The 18,204-nt window shown below is 38.1% G+C and overlaps 1 protein-coding gene across 10 annotated transcripts; it reads left to right on the top strand.

Annotated features, from left to right (window-relative positions):
* The first annotated feature begins 14,205 nt into the window (after positions 1-14,205).
* Positions 14,206-17,456, top strand: LOC118489123 (glucan 1,4-alpha-maltotetraohydrolase-like). 10 transcript variants are annotated; one of them, XR_004886299.1, is made up of 9 exons: positions 14,208-14,399; positions 14,484-14,538; positions 14,709-14,831; positions 14,941-15,050; positions 15,234-15,336; positions 15,454-15,934; positions 16,057-16,155; positions 16,913-16,981; positions 17,082-17,456. XR_004886299.1 is itself a non-coding variant. In XM_035986755.1 (7 exons), exons 4-7 carry the CDS (start codon positions 15,848-15,850, stop codon positions 17,247-17,249), a joined length of 423 nt encoding a protein of 140 aa, XP_035842648.1. In that variant the 5' UTR covers positions 14,229-14,538; positions 14,709-14,798; positions 14,941-15,050; positions 15,234-15,847; the 3' UTR covers positions 17,250-17,456. The 10 variants fall into 10 exon arrangements, 2 of the variants coding, with proteins under 2 accessions (XP_035842648.1, XP_035842649.1); XR_004886297.1 differs by having other exon boundaries at positions 14,207-14,399; positions 15,234-15,934; XR_004886298.1 differs by having other exon boundaries at positions 14,209-14,538.
* The last annotated feature ends 748 nt before the right edge of the window (positions 17,457-18,204 follow it).

The following is an 18,204-nucleotide window of genomic DNA, read 5'->3' on the forward strand; positions in this document are numbered from 1 at the left end:
AGTTCAGAAGCCTTGCTCTCAATGATTTTTTCTTCAGCAAGCTTTTCTAACTTAGCTATGCGTTGGAGATACTCTTCTTCCCTCTTCTGGGATGCTACACGATCATGCTCAGCCTCCTCACTAATTTTCTTCTTCTCTCCAGACAATCGGACAATAGCATCGCGCTGGGATTGCAGCTCTGCGTTAGTCCTTTCACAGACGAACTCCCACTCCTTTTGTTCGTTGACATAAAAATCTTTCTCTTGCACAAGTTTCCCTTTGGCGTCAGAAACCTTCCACAACAAGCCTTTCTTCTCGGCGTTAAACTTCTCTTTTTCTTCAGAAAACGCTTTCTTCACATTCTCAAACTCAAGAGTATCCTCCCCCATCAGCTTCCACTCCCGAACAATCTCCTGGGAGGTAGCAAAAAAGTTGACTCTGGCATGAATATGATCATCCAGGAGATCAAACCGGTTGCGCCTTTTTTTGAAATAGCCTCTCAGCAGGAGGGAGAGACAAGGAGAAGAATTCATGGCAGTTATCATGGTCACTCATTCGAGATCTCTAAGTCAACCTCCACCGAGGAGCATGCAGCAGATCATCACACGCCGGGTTATGGGTATCCCAAGACCCAGCGCGGACATTTTTAAACTCCGGACTCTGATGTACCTTTGAAGTAGCACCACCTCCACCACCTGGTGGACGCTTGGTATAGATGGTATGGCGAGGGGTAGCTTGACTAGATTCTGCCTCAGTCTCAACGCCTTTACCTCGACCATCACCACCATCAACACCATCACCACCAGTACCACCCGCGCCACCTGCACCACCTTCACCAACTTGTTCAATCTCAACATCACCCGGTTCTTCTTCTCACCCAAATCATCAGGAGAAAGGGATAAACCAAAAACCCTAGAGGGTGGAGAAGCGGGGGGGAGTAATCTTTGAAACATCAACTTTGCGAGAAGTCTTACCCGACCTAGCACATGTTTCGAAATAAACAAGATATTCAGAAGGGAATAATGAAAGCGGCAAGTAGAACAGACAAATGAAAAAACTCGTACCACGAGAATCAGAAGCCACGAATATTTTTTCCAGAAGGTTCCCATATTTCTCAGTAAAAGCTTCCAGATCAACCTCTGATTCCGAAGGAGCAGGAGGAGTTTCTTTCTGGAGTTTGGCTCTTTTCGCCGTAAGCGAAGCAGCAGCCTGCTCATCAAGTTTCCGTTTCTTGTACTCAAGAGCTTTCTTTCTCATCATCTCCGTTAAGGTGGCACTATCGTCAGGATCGCGCCCAGCGCGTTTCTCTCCTGCGTCTAAACCAGATAGTGTATCAGAAACGACAACATAATCCAAGGAAGGAAGGGTGGAGGGTCGCTTATGAGGAGTTTCAGTGACATTTTCCTCAGCCCTCTTTTCCCTCTCTTCTGATTTATCCGACTTCTTCTTTCTTCGAGTTTCCAACTGTTCAGCAGTCCCAACCAGAACATCAACGTCAACATCAGTAGGCTCATCAACAGGCTCGTTCACAGCCCCTTGCGCCGGACCTGCACGCGGGGAATGAGAGGTTAGGCCGTCACGAGGTCTGTCAGAACCCTCACTCGAGAGGACAATAACCTCCTCTCGGGTAGGGTCAATGGTATCATCAAAATCATCTCCACTATCTTCACCTAAGATAGTATTGGCATAAGCGGCAAAACTCTCGCTAGTAGGGTGAAAGAAGCGATAACGGATCTGGTCCAACCATGTCGGTTTACCCTCTGCTTGAATAGCTTCAACCATGGCACCACCGGCCCTCGGGTCAAGAACGTTCAATAAACAGTACCCAACTATGAAAATTCAAAAACATGTATAAGAACACAACAAAATCAGAGGGAAACACAAAGAAGATCACAAAAAAAACGACAACACTACATACATTTGCCTTGATAACCATAAACTGGGACACCCAAAGGATGCTTCGGGACCCACAGCATACTCATACCAGCACCCACCAACGCCCTCTCCTCAAGCTGAAAAATAGAGGTAGCCTTGTGTATCACCTTCTTGTACCACTATTGCTTAGCAAAGTCTACAGTCACACTCACCTTAGGGATCCCTTCATCTTCTGCCCGATAATGCATGTCTACCGGAATAACAGCACGGCGGATGTAAAAGAACTTATGTTTCCAATCATGTAGGCTTTTCGGGGGATTGGAACTACAAGGGATAACGCCACTAGTCCCGGAGTTAAAGGAGTAAAAACCACCAGTGTAGGTCACCATTAAAAAACATTGAACATCTCGAAGGTCGGTTCAACACGATTGGCCCTGCAGATAAACTCGAAATGGGTAACACGAGGAAGCCCCAAAGCGTTGATTTGAGAAATATGAAGCCCGTAATTCGTCAAAACCTCGGCGGTGAACTTCGTCATAGGGAGTCTGAAGTTACCCTCCCGAAAGAAGGCCGCATATAACAAAATGTAACCTGGGGGTGCATCTAAGGCAGTAGAGTTTGGGGTCGGAAACTGGGCACCCCACTCGGGAAGGAAACCCATATCTCTCACCAAATTCTGGAACTCCTCTTCTTTCCAATTTATCGCCGCTCGATCGGGGCCAGGAGGATTCCTACCCTTATATTTCCTCTTCTTAACCACAGGATTGGCTCCAGACATATTCCAAGAAGATGAAAAGAGATAATATGAACGAATTTAGAAGAAGGAGAGAAGTGGAGAAGTATGGGAGAAAACGGGTGTTCAAATTTTGAAAAGTGATAGAGAAGGAGAAAACCGCCATGTATTTATACCCATCGCATTTAATGCGATGGGTAGTGGGCCGTCAGGAATCAGGAACGTAAACCAACAGGGGAAAGACACGTCAGCAGAGAGAGAAACCATCACCTAGTTCTTTGGGAGCATGGGCGGCACACGTCTGACACTATGACGAAAAGTAACTTGCACCGCTGAAAAGACGTTTGTTCATCTCCGACAAGACAGGGACACCAGATAGTCACATCAGTTGTCTTCTTTCCAGGAAAGGAAACCTTTTTTAAAAGGAACCACAACACGCCACGCGCCGTGCGTCCAGTTGGTTCAACTTTCTCAAAAGCTACCAACACACCATGCGCCATGCGTCCAGTTGGCTCAACTTTGTCAAAAGTTACCAACACACCATGCGCCATGCGTCCAGTTGGTTCAACTTTGTCAAAAGCTACCAACACACCATGCGCCATGCGTCCAGTTGGTTCAACTTTGTCAAAAGCTACCAACACACCATGCGCCATGCGTCCAGTTGGTTCAACTTTGTAAAGTTAGCAACACGCCATGCGCCATGCGTCCAGTTGGCTCAGCTTTGTAAAGTTACCAACACAACATGCGCCATGCGACCAGCTGGCTCAACTTTGTAAAGTTACCAACACACCATGCGCCATGCGTCCAGCTGGCTCAACTTTGTAAAGTTACCAACACACCATGCGCCATGCGTCCAGTTGGCTCAACTTTGTAAAGTTACCAACACGCCATGTGCCATGCGTCCATCCGGCTCAACTTTGAAAAGTTACCAACACACCATGCGCCATGCGTCCAATTGGCTCAACCTTGTTAAGCTACCATCACGCCACACGCCACGCATCCACTTGGCTCAACCGCGCAAGGTAACCAACATGAATTAAACAAAAACCACTATCCTTACAAGTCCAGAATCCCTCCTAGACGATCAACTCAACTAGAAGGCACACTGGACTGGGGGGACTTGAAGAGGTATGGTCCCAATGGATAGCAGCACTGGTGGCTGACATATTACTCGCTTGTTTCACTAACCTGCGAAGGGTGACAAAGATGAAATGCCTTGAGAAAGATATAAACAAAAGGGAGGAGAGCATCAAGGAAGTATCTCAGATTCTTGGTGAATCTATAACAACTCTCAAAATTTTGAAATCCCGGAAACTTCCTAACATAGAGGGAGAGTTGATGACCTTAATTATATATTATATTGTTCCCGTTAGTGGTAACCAACTTTTTAGAAGATCTTGACCGTATAAAGTCTTCAACTTTTAATCCTAGCCATTTAAAGTACCTAAAAACCTTCTAGAAGCAGCAGTTCATGGCAGTTTCACACTCCCTCTCCTCTCAATCTGCAGTTGGCGATGGTTTTACAAGATCCTTCATAATCCCGCACGTTTGCCTCACAATCGCACCCACGTTTACCGCTTTCTTCGCCCCAACCACCATAGGCTACCCATTATAAATCCTCTACCACCATCACCAATGACTTCGCTTTCTTCTCTGCATTTTTTCACCCTATAAACAGATTCAATCCATTGAACGAATCACCCCACTACGTTATGTTTGGAGTATTTACGACGGGTTCAATAGTTTGATTTCTGTGTTAAATACTGATTTAAGCATCCTCACAAATTGATTTTGCAGGTAAACCGCCAATTCAACTGCCCACTCTCCCCTAATTTTAGGGTTTGAAGAGGTTAAATATAGAATGATGAGCGCAAGAAGGAAATCTGAAGTGGAGTTCTCCTTGACGACGGTTCCCCCATGCTCCTGAAATTCAATGATTATACCTCTTCATCCACTCAAATTCACCAATTTTCCACATGGGTTCTCTCAAACCCACTTCAATCTGTGAGCAAATTCACTCGATTTGATGGTGTATCACCATGGCTGTTGATAATTCATCTTCTTCGCCTAGCTTCCGTGTGTTGGAATTTCGTGTAACTTTTTATAAAATAATTTTTATCAATTTGTCAAACAAACTGAACGCAGCGGAAAAACATGTACACGAGGTTCGGTTCTAAACCGATTCCACCAGTGATCTCGTTACAATCAAAATAGGTTAAAATAAAATAAAGAATCGTGACATCCAAGAAAGACACCTTGGTTCAACGAACGATCTCGCTAGATGATCGTTGACCACGAAATCATATTTGTTCGTTTGAAACAATTTCAAACGAAACCTTTAAACTAAGAAAAATAAAGTTCAAAAACTTTACTTACCTTTTTGCGTAATCGAAGAAACAAAAACTTTGGTTGCACTTCACGGTTGAGAAGGAAATTAACAAAAGATTTTTACCACTCCTTTTGTCGTCAATTGAGAACAAGTATGCCTTCTCAATTCCTTTTGCTTTTGTTTCCTTTTACACACCATTGAAGGAAACGTCCAGGAGCATGAACTTTAAATTGAGACTCCAAAAAAAATAGATATCAATTATTCCATCTCAATATATAAATTTTCGTATATATATTTTATTTGAGAGTTTAATTTGAGAATGATTAGTAAATCCTTTTTCTTTTCAAATTAAAGATATACAAGGATTAGGAACTGTAATCTAATCACAACTCCTCCATAATTATCTCATAATTAAATAATATCTCTCATTATTATTAATTATCTAATAACTAACAATATGGATATACATATTTATTTATCTGGTATTAATTATAATTAACAAATTAATTATAATATTAATCCGTCTCTCCGTAATTATTCTAAATAATTACCCGTTTCTTTTATTACGCTTATTATTTCGTGATCCGGTGATTAACGATTAAAACACCTTTAAATGTTCGTTGCCCAAAGTGTAACTCTTTGGGTCGTACCTTGACGGTAACGTTGAATTCTAATCGACAATTGAACATTATATCCAACAATCTCCCACTTGGTCGATTGGCCGATTAAGTTTCAATGTAGACAATAGTGGGTGCCTAGCTGCATCATATTGCCCCCGGCAAGGTATGACAAATTTATGTCAACTAATTCTTTGCACTAATCAAACCTTTGGTTATGCAAATATTATAGCCCTGGTTATCGACTCATTTATCCCTTTGTATTGAACACTTGTTGAACATGAGACATGGATCCAATTCATTCTCATATATCATTCAACCATTTCTAATTTCGTTCCTGATTTGAAGTGGTTTATCAAACTATTACTAATTCGAGTGTGGCCACGCGTTTAACACCAGTTCAAATCAACGAAAGGCGCCAGAGTGTTCTTCTTCTAAGTATAGAAGTACATATCCCTTTGGCTATAAACAACTCCCACTAAACTTCAGATCATTCCCAAAACTATCCTTATTACTGCCAGTTACGTACAGCGTTAGATAGAATCAAAGAGCAACCATTCATTTAAGTTAGTTCTAGTATGTACCGCAGGTCTAAGGATACAATGATCATACCTATTCAAAATGTCTTATGACTAAGATCCATGAAGATCATTTTGAAACGAGTTACGCCCAATATGATTCAACTAATCATACCAGTGAATATGGTTCTCAACACTTTGAGTATCCATGATATGGATCAACCATCTAATTCACAATAGTCTTTTACCAGATTGGTTCTCACGAATCTGATAGACTACGGACATTTTAGAATACAATATTCATAGATACTTAACGTACTAATATTTGAACACAAATATAATAGTTTAAAAGACATTCAACCATTAAATTCAAATAAACATAAAATACTGTTTACAGTTCAAAATGCACCAAATTACTAAATTACAAAATCAGACCCACTGTCTAGCATATCTAAGACCTATACTATCTGCATGCTTCTCGTGTTTCACTTGAGGTATAGGCTTAGTAAACGGGTCCGCTAGATTCTGATTAGTATCAATTTTCTCTACTACAATGTCTCCTCTTTCCAAAACTTCCCGTATGTAGTGGAATTTTCTGAGAATATGCTTCATGCTGTGATGCGACCTTGGTTCCTTTGCCTGAGCAATTGCACCTGTATTGTCGCAAAATATCTCGATAGGCTTCTGTATGCTTGGTATAACTTCGAGATCAGCAATGAACTTTTTCATCCAAACAGCCTCCTTAGCAGCTTCTGAAGCCGCTATATATTCTGATTCAGTGGTCGACTGGGCCACCACGCTTTGCTTAGAACTCTTCCAAGTTATAGCACCACCATTTAAAGTAAAAACATAGCCTGTCTGAGATCGTGAATCATCACGATCCGTTTGGAAGCTTGCATCAGTGTAACACTTTACTCTCATCTCTTCTTCCAAACCGCCAAATATCAGAAACATATCCTTAGTTCTTTTTAAGTACTGTAGGATATTTTTCACAGCAATCCAGTGACTTTTACCAGGATTCTGTTGATATCTGCTAGTCAAGCTCAGAGCAAACGATACGTCCGGTCTAGTACATAACATGGCATACATGATGGAACCGATAGCAGAGGCATATGGAACCTTTTTCATTCCTCTTTATCTTTGTCCAATTTGGGACACTGATGACTATTCAGTACGGTTCCACTTGCCATTGGCAAGAGACCCTTCTTGGAATCTTGCATTGAAAAACGTCGAATGACCTTATCAATATATGTACTTTGACTAAGTCCAAGTAGCCGCTTAGATCTATCTCTATAAATCTTTATTCCTAGAATATAAGCAGCTTCTCCAAGATCCTTCATTGAGAAACAGTTACCAAGCCAGGATTTAACGTCCTGCAGCATCGGGATATTGTTTCCAATGAGAAGTATGTCATCTACATACAGGATTAGAAAAGTAATAGAACTCCCACTTGCCTTCTTGTAAACACACGGCTCATCTTCATTTTTGATAAAACCAAATTGTTTGATTTTCTGATCAAAACGAAGATTCCAGCTTCGAGATGCTTGTTTCAATCCATAAATGGATTTATTCAACTTGCAAACTTTCTTAGGATTCTTAGGATCTACAAAACCTTCAGGCTGCTCCATATAGACATCTTCTGTAAGATGTCCATTTAGGAACGCAGTTTTAACATCCATTTGCCATATCTCATAGTCATAATACGCGGCTATGGCAAGTAGAATCCTAATAGACTTAAGCATGGCTACTGGCGAGAAGGTTTCCTCATAATCAACTCCTTGAGTCTGAGTAAATCCTTTAGCAACCAGCCGAGCCTTATAGGTTTGCACATTTCCATCCATGTCTGTTTTCAACTTGAAAACCCATTTACTTCCTATAGTCCGACATTCGGGAGGAAGTTCAACCAAATCCCAGACTTGGTTGTCATACATGGATTGCATCTCGATGCCCATGGCTTCGAGCCATTTTTCAGATTCGTTACCTGAAATCGCAGCTTTGTAGGTTGAGGGCTCTTCTTGATCAATTATCAAGACGTACCTATCAGGTGAATACCTATCAGGTCCATGACGATCCCTCCTACTTCTGCGGACGCCTAGTGTTACATCAGATTCCTGAATCCTATCAGGTTCAGGTCCAACAACATTTTGTTGAGAGGCAGATTCGACTATTGGTTGATTAATTTGTGGTTCTCGAATTTCCTCAAGATCCACAAGATTATCTCCAATTCCTCGCGCCATAAGCTCATCCTCTAGGAATGTTCCTCGACGCTTAGTGAAAACTCTATTTTCAGCAGGATTATAGAAATAATAACCAACCGGATATGCATATCCAATGAAAACAACTTTTTCACCGCGAGGATCAAGTTTGTCCGAAGACTCACTGGTAACATAAGCGTTACATCCCCATATGCGAAGGTAAGAGACTTTAGGTGGTTTACCATGCCACATCTCATATGGTGTCTTTTCTACCTTTTTAGTAGGAGCAATATTTACAAGACGCGTAGCAGTTTCAAGAGCATAACTCCAAAAGGAGTGTGGTAAGTTTGTACGACACATCATTGATCGAACCATATCTAATAAGGTTCGATTTCTCCTCTCAGACACACCATTGAGTTGTGGTGTTCCGAGTGGAGTTAGTTGGGATATAATCCCACACTTCTTGAGATGTTCATCAAACTCTTGATTAATGTATTCACCACCTCGATCGGATCGAAGTGCCTTAATCGTTTTCCCTAGTTGATTCTGTACTTCATTTTGGAATTCTTTGAACTTTTCAAAGGTTTCATGTTTAAACTTCATAAGATAAACATATCCATATCTACTATAATCATCAGTAAATGTAACGAAGTATCTTTCCCCATTCCTTGACATAGTTCTGAATGGACCACATACATCAGTATGTATGAGTCCTAACAGGTCTTTGGCCCTTTCACTAGTTCTGGTAAAAGGGGCCTTAGTCATCTTGCCACTTAGACAACATTCGCATAAATCATAAGTCTCTTGACCCGTGGATTCTAGAATCCCTGCGGTCTGGAGCTTCCTCATGCGATTGATGTTAATATGGCCAAGACGACAATGCCAACGATATGTTTGATTAAAGCTAGTTTTAACACGTTTAGAGGAAAGAGAGCATACAATATTATTTGATCTATTGTTAGAAGTATCTATTTCATAGACACCATTGTGAGGCTTAGCCTCAATATAGAACACACCATTTAAAAATGCAGAAATGCTACCATTAACAATATCAAAAGCATAATTAAAACCTTGTTCTCTTAAAGCAGAAACAGAAATAATATTCTTAGTCAAACTAGGAACATAAAAAACATTGTCTAAAGTAATAAACAATCCAGAAGGTAATTCAAGAATAAATTCTCCAACTGCCTTCACAGCAACATTCTGCCCGTTCCCAACGTGCAGCTCTAAGTCACCCTGCTTCAGCTTCCTAATCCTTTTTAGTCCCTGCAAATCATTACAAATGTGAAAACCACATCCAGTGTCAAACACCCAAGATTTGCTCGAAAAGGAAAATAGATCAATAACATGTATACCTGAGGATTCTCCTATCTGCAGCTTCTTAAGCTTCAACTCAGCCAGGTACTTGGGACAATTCCTCTTCCAATGCCCGATCTCATCACAGTGAAAACACTTGGCATCTTTATGAGGCTTTGCCTTCGGAGTGGCAACCTTTTTCCCTTTGCCCTTGTCTTGCTTACTCGCCTTGCCTTTTCCCTTGGATGACTTCTTCTTGGTAATTCTTCCTTCCCTGATCGCCAGCACTGGATTGCCCTTAGTTGGGATGTTTGTCTCAGCAGTTTTTAGCATCTGATGCAACTCTGGGATCGTTCTTTCCCACCCATTCATGTTATAGTTCAAAACGAACCGATGATATGAATTGGGTAGCGAGTTAAGGATCACATCCGTGGCTAACTCATTACTAAGGGGTGCGTTCAGACGCTCCAGTTGATCAACGAAAGACTTCATTTTCAGTACATGAGAACTGACCGAAGTACCTTCCTGCATGCGACATGTAATGAGAGATCTCATCACCTCAAAACGCTCATGACGAGCTTGCTGCTGAAACATGTTTTTCAGCTGCTCACTCATCTCATATGCTCCCAAGTTTTCCAGATTCTTCTGAAGTTCTGGAATCATCATAGCAAGCATAAGACATGTCACATCTTGGGAATCATCAACATGTTTTTCCCATGTCCTACGGGCTGCACCCGTATTAGCAGCAGGTGCTTCGGGAATTGGTCCTTCAAGGACATAAGCCTTTTTCTCCGCCCTAAGAACAATTTTCAGGTTGCGGTACCAATCCATGAAGTTAGAATTATCAAGTTTAGCATTTTCAAGGATGGACTTAAGCGAGAATTTGGTGTTATCAGAATTGTTTGTAGACATCTGTAGAATTTAGAAGAAAATTTTATTAGTAATTTTCATGCATTAACCTAATTCAATTTTGACCCAAGATTTACAAAATTTTAGGAATTAGGATGAGATCCCATCTCCCCACAACTCAGTGAATGGACTTAGCACTCTTCACTGGAATAGATTGAAGGGTAGGTGACGATCACCAATTGTGTCAGCTACACAATTCTCGGTTTGGGGTCGCATGACGAGTGTTGTCAAGCATTGGTACGTTAACCCCAACTACGCCCACTTTTACAACCGTAGAAGACGAATGCAGGGTAAACACTAACATTCGCTCTCGTGTCGCAAAAGTGATATTTGTCCTCAAATCAGAACTGTAGCCCGGCCCATGTAAGCATGGAAATCGCGGAACTACCCCTAACCAAAACCGTAGGCCTGGATGCAGGGTAAACACTAGCACCAGGGGTTCGGATAGATCAGTTCGGGTGTTCTTAATTTAGGGTGGCGTAGAATATCGATTTTAATTTGGGTTATATTTTAAAATTACCAGTTCGGGTCGTTTTAAAACACTTGTACGGCCTATGGCATGAACATAGGCTATACAATTCCTTTGTAAAAATCAATTTTACGTTTTAATTTGTGACGACTTGAAACACCTTTCAATCACTCGACCGATTAATTTTAAATACCCTATTTAATCTAAGTTGGTCGTGTCGCAAATTTATTTTAATTAATAACTTTTATTAATTACGGTTTTCAAATTAACTTTTAATTTTTGTAAAACCAATTTTGATTTTTGTATTTTAAAATAAACTGTTTATTTTAATTACCTACCCAATACTTAATAAACCTTTTATTAAAATTGTCGTTTTAATGATCGTGTATTAATTATTAATTTTATGTACGTAACAAACATCTCATGGCAAAACGCATAATAAAATAAATAAATGTGCAATTCCGGGTTCAGAATATGTCCGGTTCGTTCGAGCCCAAGAACATGAACCGAGCCCATTAAGTGTAGCACAAACCCTTTTGTGCTCCCACTTAATCTTGGATCCCATCCAAAAAAAACTTTTTTTTATAAATTAAATTTCCGATAAGAAGAAAAAAAGAATTTAATGACATCTGATTTCTTTTTAAATATATCGGTTTTATATTGAAATCACTATTTCAATATTTCCAATTTTTTTTATTTACTTAACCGTATAGCTTCAAAACTAATTAGGTGCGCGTTTCATAAAAAAAAAATTCTAAACCCGAATTTGCATACTACGATCATTAAGCTAAACGAAATAGGTTAAGGCCAAAAATTATTTCAAAGAGGACTTTGACAAGTGTTATTTTTTTGGCCTTAATAAAACTTGCCTATAACTATTATACGTGACAGGTTCCTATGCCAAATCTACTCGATTTTAAGCATGCAATTCTATAACTATTTTATAGATCTATAAACACTATAATAAAATTAGCCTACTTTGATTTGTAAAGTGGCTCTGATACCACTGTTGGAATTTCGTGTAACTTTTTATAAAATAATTTTTATCAATTTGTCAAACAAACTGAACGCAGCGGAAAAACATGTACACGAGGTTCGGTTCTAAACCGATTCCACCAGTGATCTCGTTACAATCAAAATAGGTTAAAATAAAATAAAGAATCGTGACATCCAAGAAAGACACCTTGGTTCAACGAACGATCTCGCTAGATGATTGTTGACCACGAAATCATATTTGTTCGTTTGAAACAATTTCAAACGAAACCTTTAAACTAAGAAAAATAAAGTTCAAAAACTTTACTTACCTTTTTGCGTAATCGAAGAAACAAAAACTTTGGTTGCACTTCACGGTTGAGAAAGAAATTAACAAAAGATTTTTACCACTCCTTTTGTCATCAATTGAGAACAAGTATGCCTTCTCAATTCCTTTTGCTTTTGTTTCCTTTTACACACCATTGAAGGAAACGTCCAGGAGCATGAACTTTAAATTGAGACTCCAAAAAAATAGATATCAATTATTCCATCTCAATATATAAATTTTCGTATATATATTTTATTTGAGAGTTTAATTTGAGAATGATTAGTAAATCCTTTTTCTTTTCAAATTAAAGATATACAAGGATTAGGAACTGTAATCTAATCACAACTCCTCCATAATTATCTCATAATTAAATAATATCTCTCATTATTATTAATTATCTAATAACTAACAATATGGATATACATATTTATTTATCTGGTATTAATTATAATTAACAAATTAATTATAATATTAATCCGTCTCTCCCTAATTATTCTAAATAATTACCCGTTTCTTTTATTACGCTTATTATTTCGTGATCCGGTGATTAACGATTAAAACACCTTTAAATATTCGTTGCCCAAAGTGTAACTCTTTGGGTCGTACCTTGACGGTAACGTTGAATTCTAATCGACAATTGAACATTATATCCAACACCGTGAGCTTGATGATGTGTTTTTGCAGGTATTTTTTGGGTTTACTTTGTTGCACACCAAGTGTTTGTGTTAAGTCCTGAGTGAAGAGTTTGTGTTTTTTTGGGGGAAATTAATTGGATGTTGACTTTAGAGGTCAAAGCTAGTGGTTTTCACTTTTCAGATACAAAGTTGATGTAGATCTTGATGTGTTTGTAACACCAACTGCATTTATTTGTGTTGTTATGGTTGTGTGGTTTAATGGGGTTATAATTGTTTTCTTCTACTTGGTAGTGTGTGAATTTGGGTTTGATTTATTAGTTCGTGTTTTGACTTGTAAACCAATGTTGCCTACCAGATTGCCCAATTTTCTGTAAAAATATTACCAACATGTGGATACTAACAGGGAACTAGATTTCGCCTCTTTTTATTACCAACATGTGCATACTAACAGGGAACTCTATATGTCTATATCATATCAGTTATAACAAAAAGATATGCATTTGGGGGGGGGGGGGGGGGGGGTGTTGTTTAAAACTTATATGCATTTGTGTGGATAAGATATTATATTATATTTATCATAGCTAGGAGTTATGAACTTATGATTACTTGATTAGATTAGGTTTCCTTTGCAAATATCATCATTAATAATTGTATAAATACTTGATCAATGATACATAATACCTTACAGGTTGTCAGTATTTCCACATTCTTTGTCGGGAATGTAATATATTTAATTTTTATTTTGTCGATGCATATTTTATAAATATAAAAGTTGTAGAATTCGGATGATTTAACTTATATCGTTTTTTAAGGTTGTTATCTAATTTTTATTTCTTTTCATGTGATATAGTCTCAAGCAAGAATATGGCTTGGAGAAGTGTTGCGCACAAGATTTGATAAGCAAATAAGCATAGCCTACTTTCTGATGGGGAGATGTTGTACGTTCTTACCCTTTAGTTTAATTCAAAATTGTATTGCTATTTTATTTCTATACCTGTAGGTTCTTAACCTTTATTTTTAAAGTCATATAAAGTATGACAAGCGTTATGGAACATTGACATTATTCTTAAAGTCATATAAAGTATGACAACCGTTTTACAAGTACAATCATGACAATCTTAAAGAACAAATTGGAAAGTATTATATATTATATTGCCCCGTTAGTGGTAACCAACTTTTTTGAAGATCTTGACCGTATCAAGTCTTCAACTTTTAATCCTAGCCTTTTAAATTACCCAAAAACCTTCTAGAAGCAACAGTTGGTGGTGGTTATGCTCTCTCTCTCTTAAAATCCTACGGTTACCATAAATTAAGGATAATTTTTGCAATATCAAAACCACATAACCTACACATAACCCACGTTTGCAATACACAACCACATCCTGTGAACCTTTATATAAACACACAAATTGTGAAGTTGGAGAATATCACAAAGATCCCCCATTCTTCTCAACTTTCGGTTGCACTCTAGGTCCAGAAGGAAGATCAATGGAACTTGATCGTCACTGGCTCCTCCACATGTGGGTTTCCACAAATGCATCAGGGTTGGGCTTTGCCACTCGATCTACTGTTTTTGGTGGCTTTTTGTTAGCCCTATTCGAAGTCTGATTCTTCTTATGTGCAACCAGGCTCGAAGTCTGATCTTCTTCATCGTCGTCTTTGTTTGATCCATATCAAAAACCGGTATGTGTACATTGTTAATTGACAAATTTGTTTGTTCATTTGTGTGTATCAGTTGATAGTTCCGATTATGCGATTAGTAAATGTCGGTTGTTGATTTGAAGCACCGGTATGTGTACATGATTTTTTTTTTTGAAATTTTTAATATGATCCATTTTTTATGATTGCTGAAGAGAGCTGGAAGTGATTGTTATCCAGACAGAGTCACTTAGAATTGTCAAAGCTGGAAATGGATGTGAAAATGAAGGAAAAATTCATTTCGAGTACGGATTTGTGTTGGTATTTGTATAAACTTGGTTAGTTTGTTGATATGCATTAATTACTATGTTGATTATGTGCAGTGTGTTAGTTTGTTGATATCCATTAATTACTATGTTGATTATGTGCAATGTTAATTTTGAGAAGTTGGGTGGACCAGAACGAACACAATTTCATAGGCCTACATCACACATGGCTAACTACACAATGTTAAGATTTGGCAGCACCAAACCTAAGCTTTGCAATAGGCAACAAGAGTAAGTTACCGTAATACCATATTCATATCCATGATTTTTTGTTTAAAGTTTGAGCATGTGAAACAGATGTTACTATGGTTTCACATTTTTAAATTTTTGTAGGATCATGAAAGTTGAAAAAGTATTAAGTGAATTTAGACAGGAAATAATTAAATGTCATAATTCTTTTTATACATGTTGTAGAATAAAGACGACAACAAGATGATCCAAGAAGAGGGTGTGGAGTCCATTTCCGAACGTCAAGTGGCAGGATCGTGGCTTACTTGGATTGCGCTCAATTGATGAAGTTAGGCAACATGTTATTTCACAATAACAATTATCATAACAAATTGAATAATGAAACTTAAAAATACTAATTCGGTTTTGCTGTCTTTTTTTATTTTGATTTCTGGGCCATCTTTAGTATTGCTCTTTGTTTGGATTTCAAGTTGCATTGCTTTTAGTGTGGCTGATAAGCTTAAGCTGGTGGAATTGTTCAAGCTACACTATCTTCATTGGAGGAAGTGGTTGATAAACTTTGTCATATGAAGATCCGGTTGCAGAAAAGAAGCAAAAGTTAGAGTTTGAACTGAGTCTGACTTATGCCTTAAAGATGGTGGAAGGGGAAGAAGATAAACTGTAAAGATGGTGGAAGGGGAAGAAGATAAGCTGTATCAAGCAGTCAAATTTCCAATTTTCGATTCTAATAGTGGCTACCCTAAATTGTATTAAGGCATGTTTTATAGAGTTTACTGTTTGAACTCTATAAAATTGTTTTTAGGTAGTCCTCTCTATGTTTAATGTGATGTTGGTGATATATGCTTTTCAAATGTCAGCATACCGTTGTCACCTTCAGGAAGCTTTCACCATCACCACTAAGTGTCGCTCAATGGCCACTGCACCCGGTTAGATATTTTCCTTTTCAAAATTTAAGGTCTTTATTTTAGTTCAACTTTTAAAAGCATTAAGTTAGGTAAAGTATGAAACCAATGATTATAACATCAAGTTCTTCTTATTGTATTTACAGAGAATCCTATGTGTTCAGTTCTCGATACCTGATTATGTGCGTGTTTCCAAAGATTGTAGACACCTCCTTTCTCATATCTTTGTTGCTAACCCATCCAAGGTACCCTTTCTATCTAAATATAGATGGCATGACATGTCGCATTGTTGAGCATGTCCTGCTTATGTGCGTGTTTCCAAAGATTGTAGACACCTCCTTTCTTGGTTTGGTGTACGCTTTTCTATGTCTGTATGTTATTTGTTTTTGTTGAGTTATTGCACTGGTAATACTTATTAAAATGAAAGAAGTGGCCTGAACTAGAAGTCGTTTTTTTTTTTTGCTGCATTACATTAGTTAGCTGTATGGTTATTTTCGTTTCAGTTTTGGTTTGGATTTTTGCGGTGTTTTAATGGATCAGATTATAAAGGGGACATGTTGTTGATGATCAAACTAGCAATATGGGGGGTTGAGATGTGATTTTAATTTGAACTATGTTGATTTTGGCTATCTAGAAGAGAGTAATGAATTGTTAGTCTGTAAATTGTTGTTTGCTTTCACTTACATGGCTACACATTGATGCGTCGAATCTACTTGATCAGTAGGAAGCCAAAAGCCTGTTGTTAAAGCCCCTCTTTAGTTTTTATTAGTTTGGACTATAAAGTTCCTCTTTATGCTTTTAAAAAATTGTGAATAAATTTATTCTATAGTGGTTGAGTAATGCTATAACAACCAATTTTTGTAGACATTCTATTGACTTGGAACACCTTTTATGCCAATTTGTGTATTTCTTTTTACAAATACATACCTTTTAATTATATGATAGCTTTAAATGTAAGAATATTAGTTAAAGAAGTTTTATATATATTTTGTTTTGTTACAGGGTCATTGGCCGTTCCCACGAGATAAGCTTATGCAAGGATATGCATACATCTTAACCCATCCCGGAACGGTAAGTTTGTGTGTTTGTAATAAGAGTTACCGGCTTCTTTTATTTTTTAAATTTTTTTTAACACCGTGTTTGAGCTTTATTTTTTATGACTAATTTGCAGCCTGTGATATTTTACGACCATTTTTATGATTTTGGGCTCCTTGATGTTATAACGGGATTAATCGAGGCAAGAAAACGGGCTGGGATCCCTCCGATACAGCCTATTATTCTATCATGCTCTATCACACATATTATAAGTACTGGCAGGTTCCATGTGGTGAATTGCTAATGAAATAGACACGACAATGAAAGGAGAAGATTGTTACTATCCAGTACTTTGGTTTCACGGGTTACAAGGAGCAATGTACACCGAGACTCTTGCTTCACCAAATATTTAGTTCCATTAAATATTAAATATGCTCTTTTGTTTTGTTCATTTTAATGTTTGGTTATTTGTTTAGTGACATTATAAATACGTTTATCATTTTCTTTATTATATTCTATGGGTATTTATGTTATTATGCCGTTAAGGTACCCGGCCTACGGACGGGTTCTCAGCTAGTTTATAATAGGCGTGTTATACTCAGGAATCATGTATCCCAAAGTGATCCTTCTTCATTTAGTACTTCAATAAGATCCGGCATAGTAACAGAAATCACTTAGGCATAAAATCAACAAATATGGTCATCTAGGTTGGTAGTTTTTGTTTTTCCCGAATGAGAACTTTTGAGTTTAATTCTTGTTGCTCATCTTGGTTTGTAACCTTAAACCACTGTAAAAGTGTTCAATATAGTGATTTGGTTGGTGTTCTTGATATGAGGTATTTTAAGTGCATGCATTTGATTTGTTTTAATACAACAATACGTTGTTTCAATAAGATTAACTATAAGGCCACACGGGGCGGGTGCGTTATGGGATTCCATAACGCGTTGAAACATAACGGAACACCGCCGCCGGTCATGTGGTCACGCGTGATAACATCAACGCGTTACACAGATCACGCGTTAACATTTCAAGAATTCGAACGTTGGGCACTTGTATATGACCGTTGATGAACGGTAAAATCAATAAAAAAAAATTAAACCATTTATCTATATATATCTACATTTTAAACCATTTTTCACACACCAAACTCTATCTTTTTACCATTTTAAACCCATTTCACACAATTTTTATATCTTCTCAAATGGAATTCCCTACGGATTCCACGTTTCCGATGTCTAGCGATACCGATACCGAGTCGT

This window comes from Helianthus annuus, chromosome 17 (genome assembly GCF_002127325.2).
Source record: "Helianthus annuus cultivar XRQ/B chromosome 17, HanXRQr2.0-SUNRISE, whole genome shotgun sequence".
In the NCBI taxonomy this organism is placed as follows: domain Eukaryota; kingdom Viridiplantae; phylum Streptophyta; class Magnoliopsida; order Asterales; family Asteraceae; genus Helianthus; species Helianthus annuus.

Bases quoted from the DNA above. Each gene is read 5' to 3' on its own strand.
- LOC118489123 (XM_035986755.1), top strand. From the start codon at position 15,848: ATGCTTTTCAAATGTCAGCATACCGTTGTCACCTTCAGGAAGCTTTCA. The intron at 15,935-16,056 runs GTTAGATATTTT...TTGTATTTACAG, and splicing joins CTCAATGGCCACTGCACCCG to AGAATCCTATGTGTTCAGTT. The intron at 16,156-16,912 runs GTACCCTTTCTA...GTTTTGTTACAG, and splicing joins TTGTTGCTAACCCATCCAAG to GGTCATTGGCCGTTCCCACG.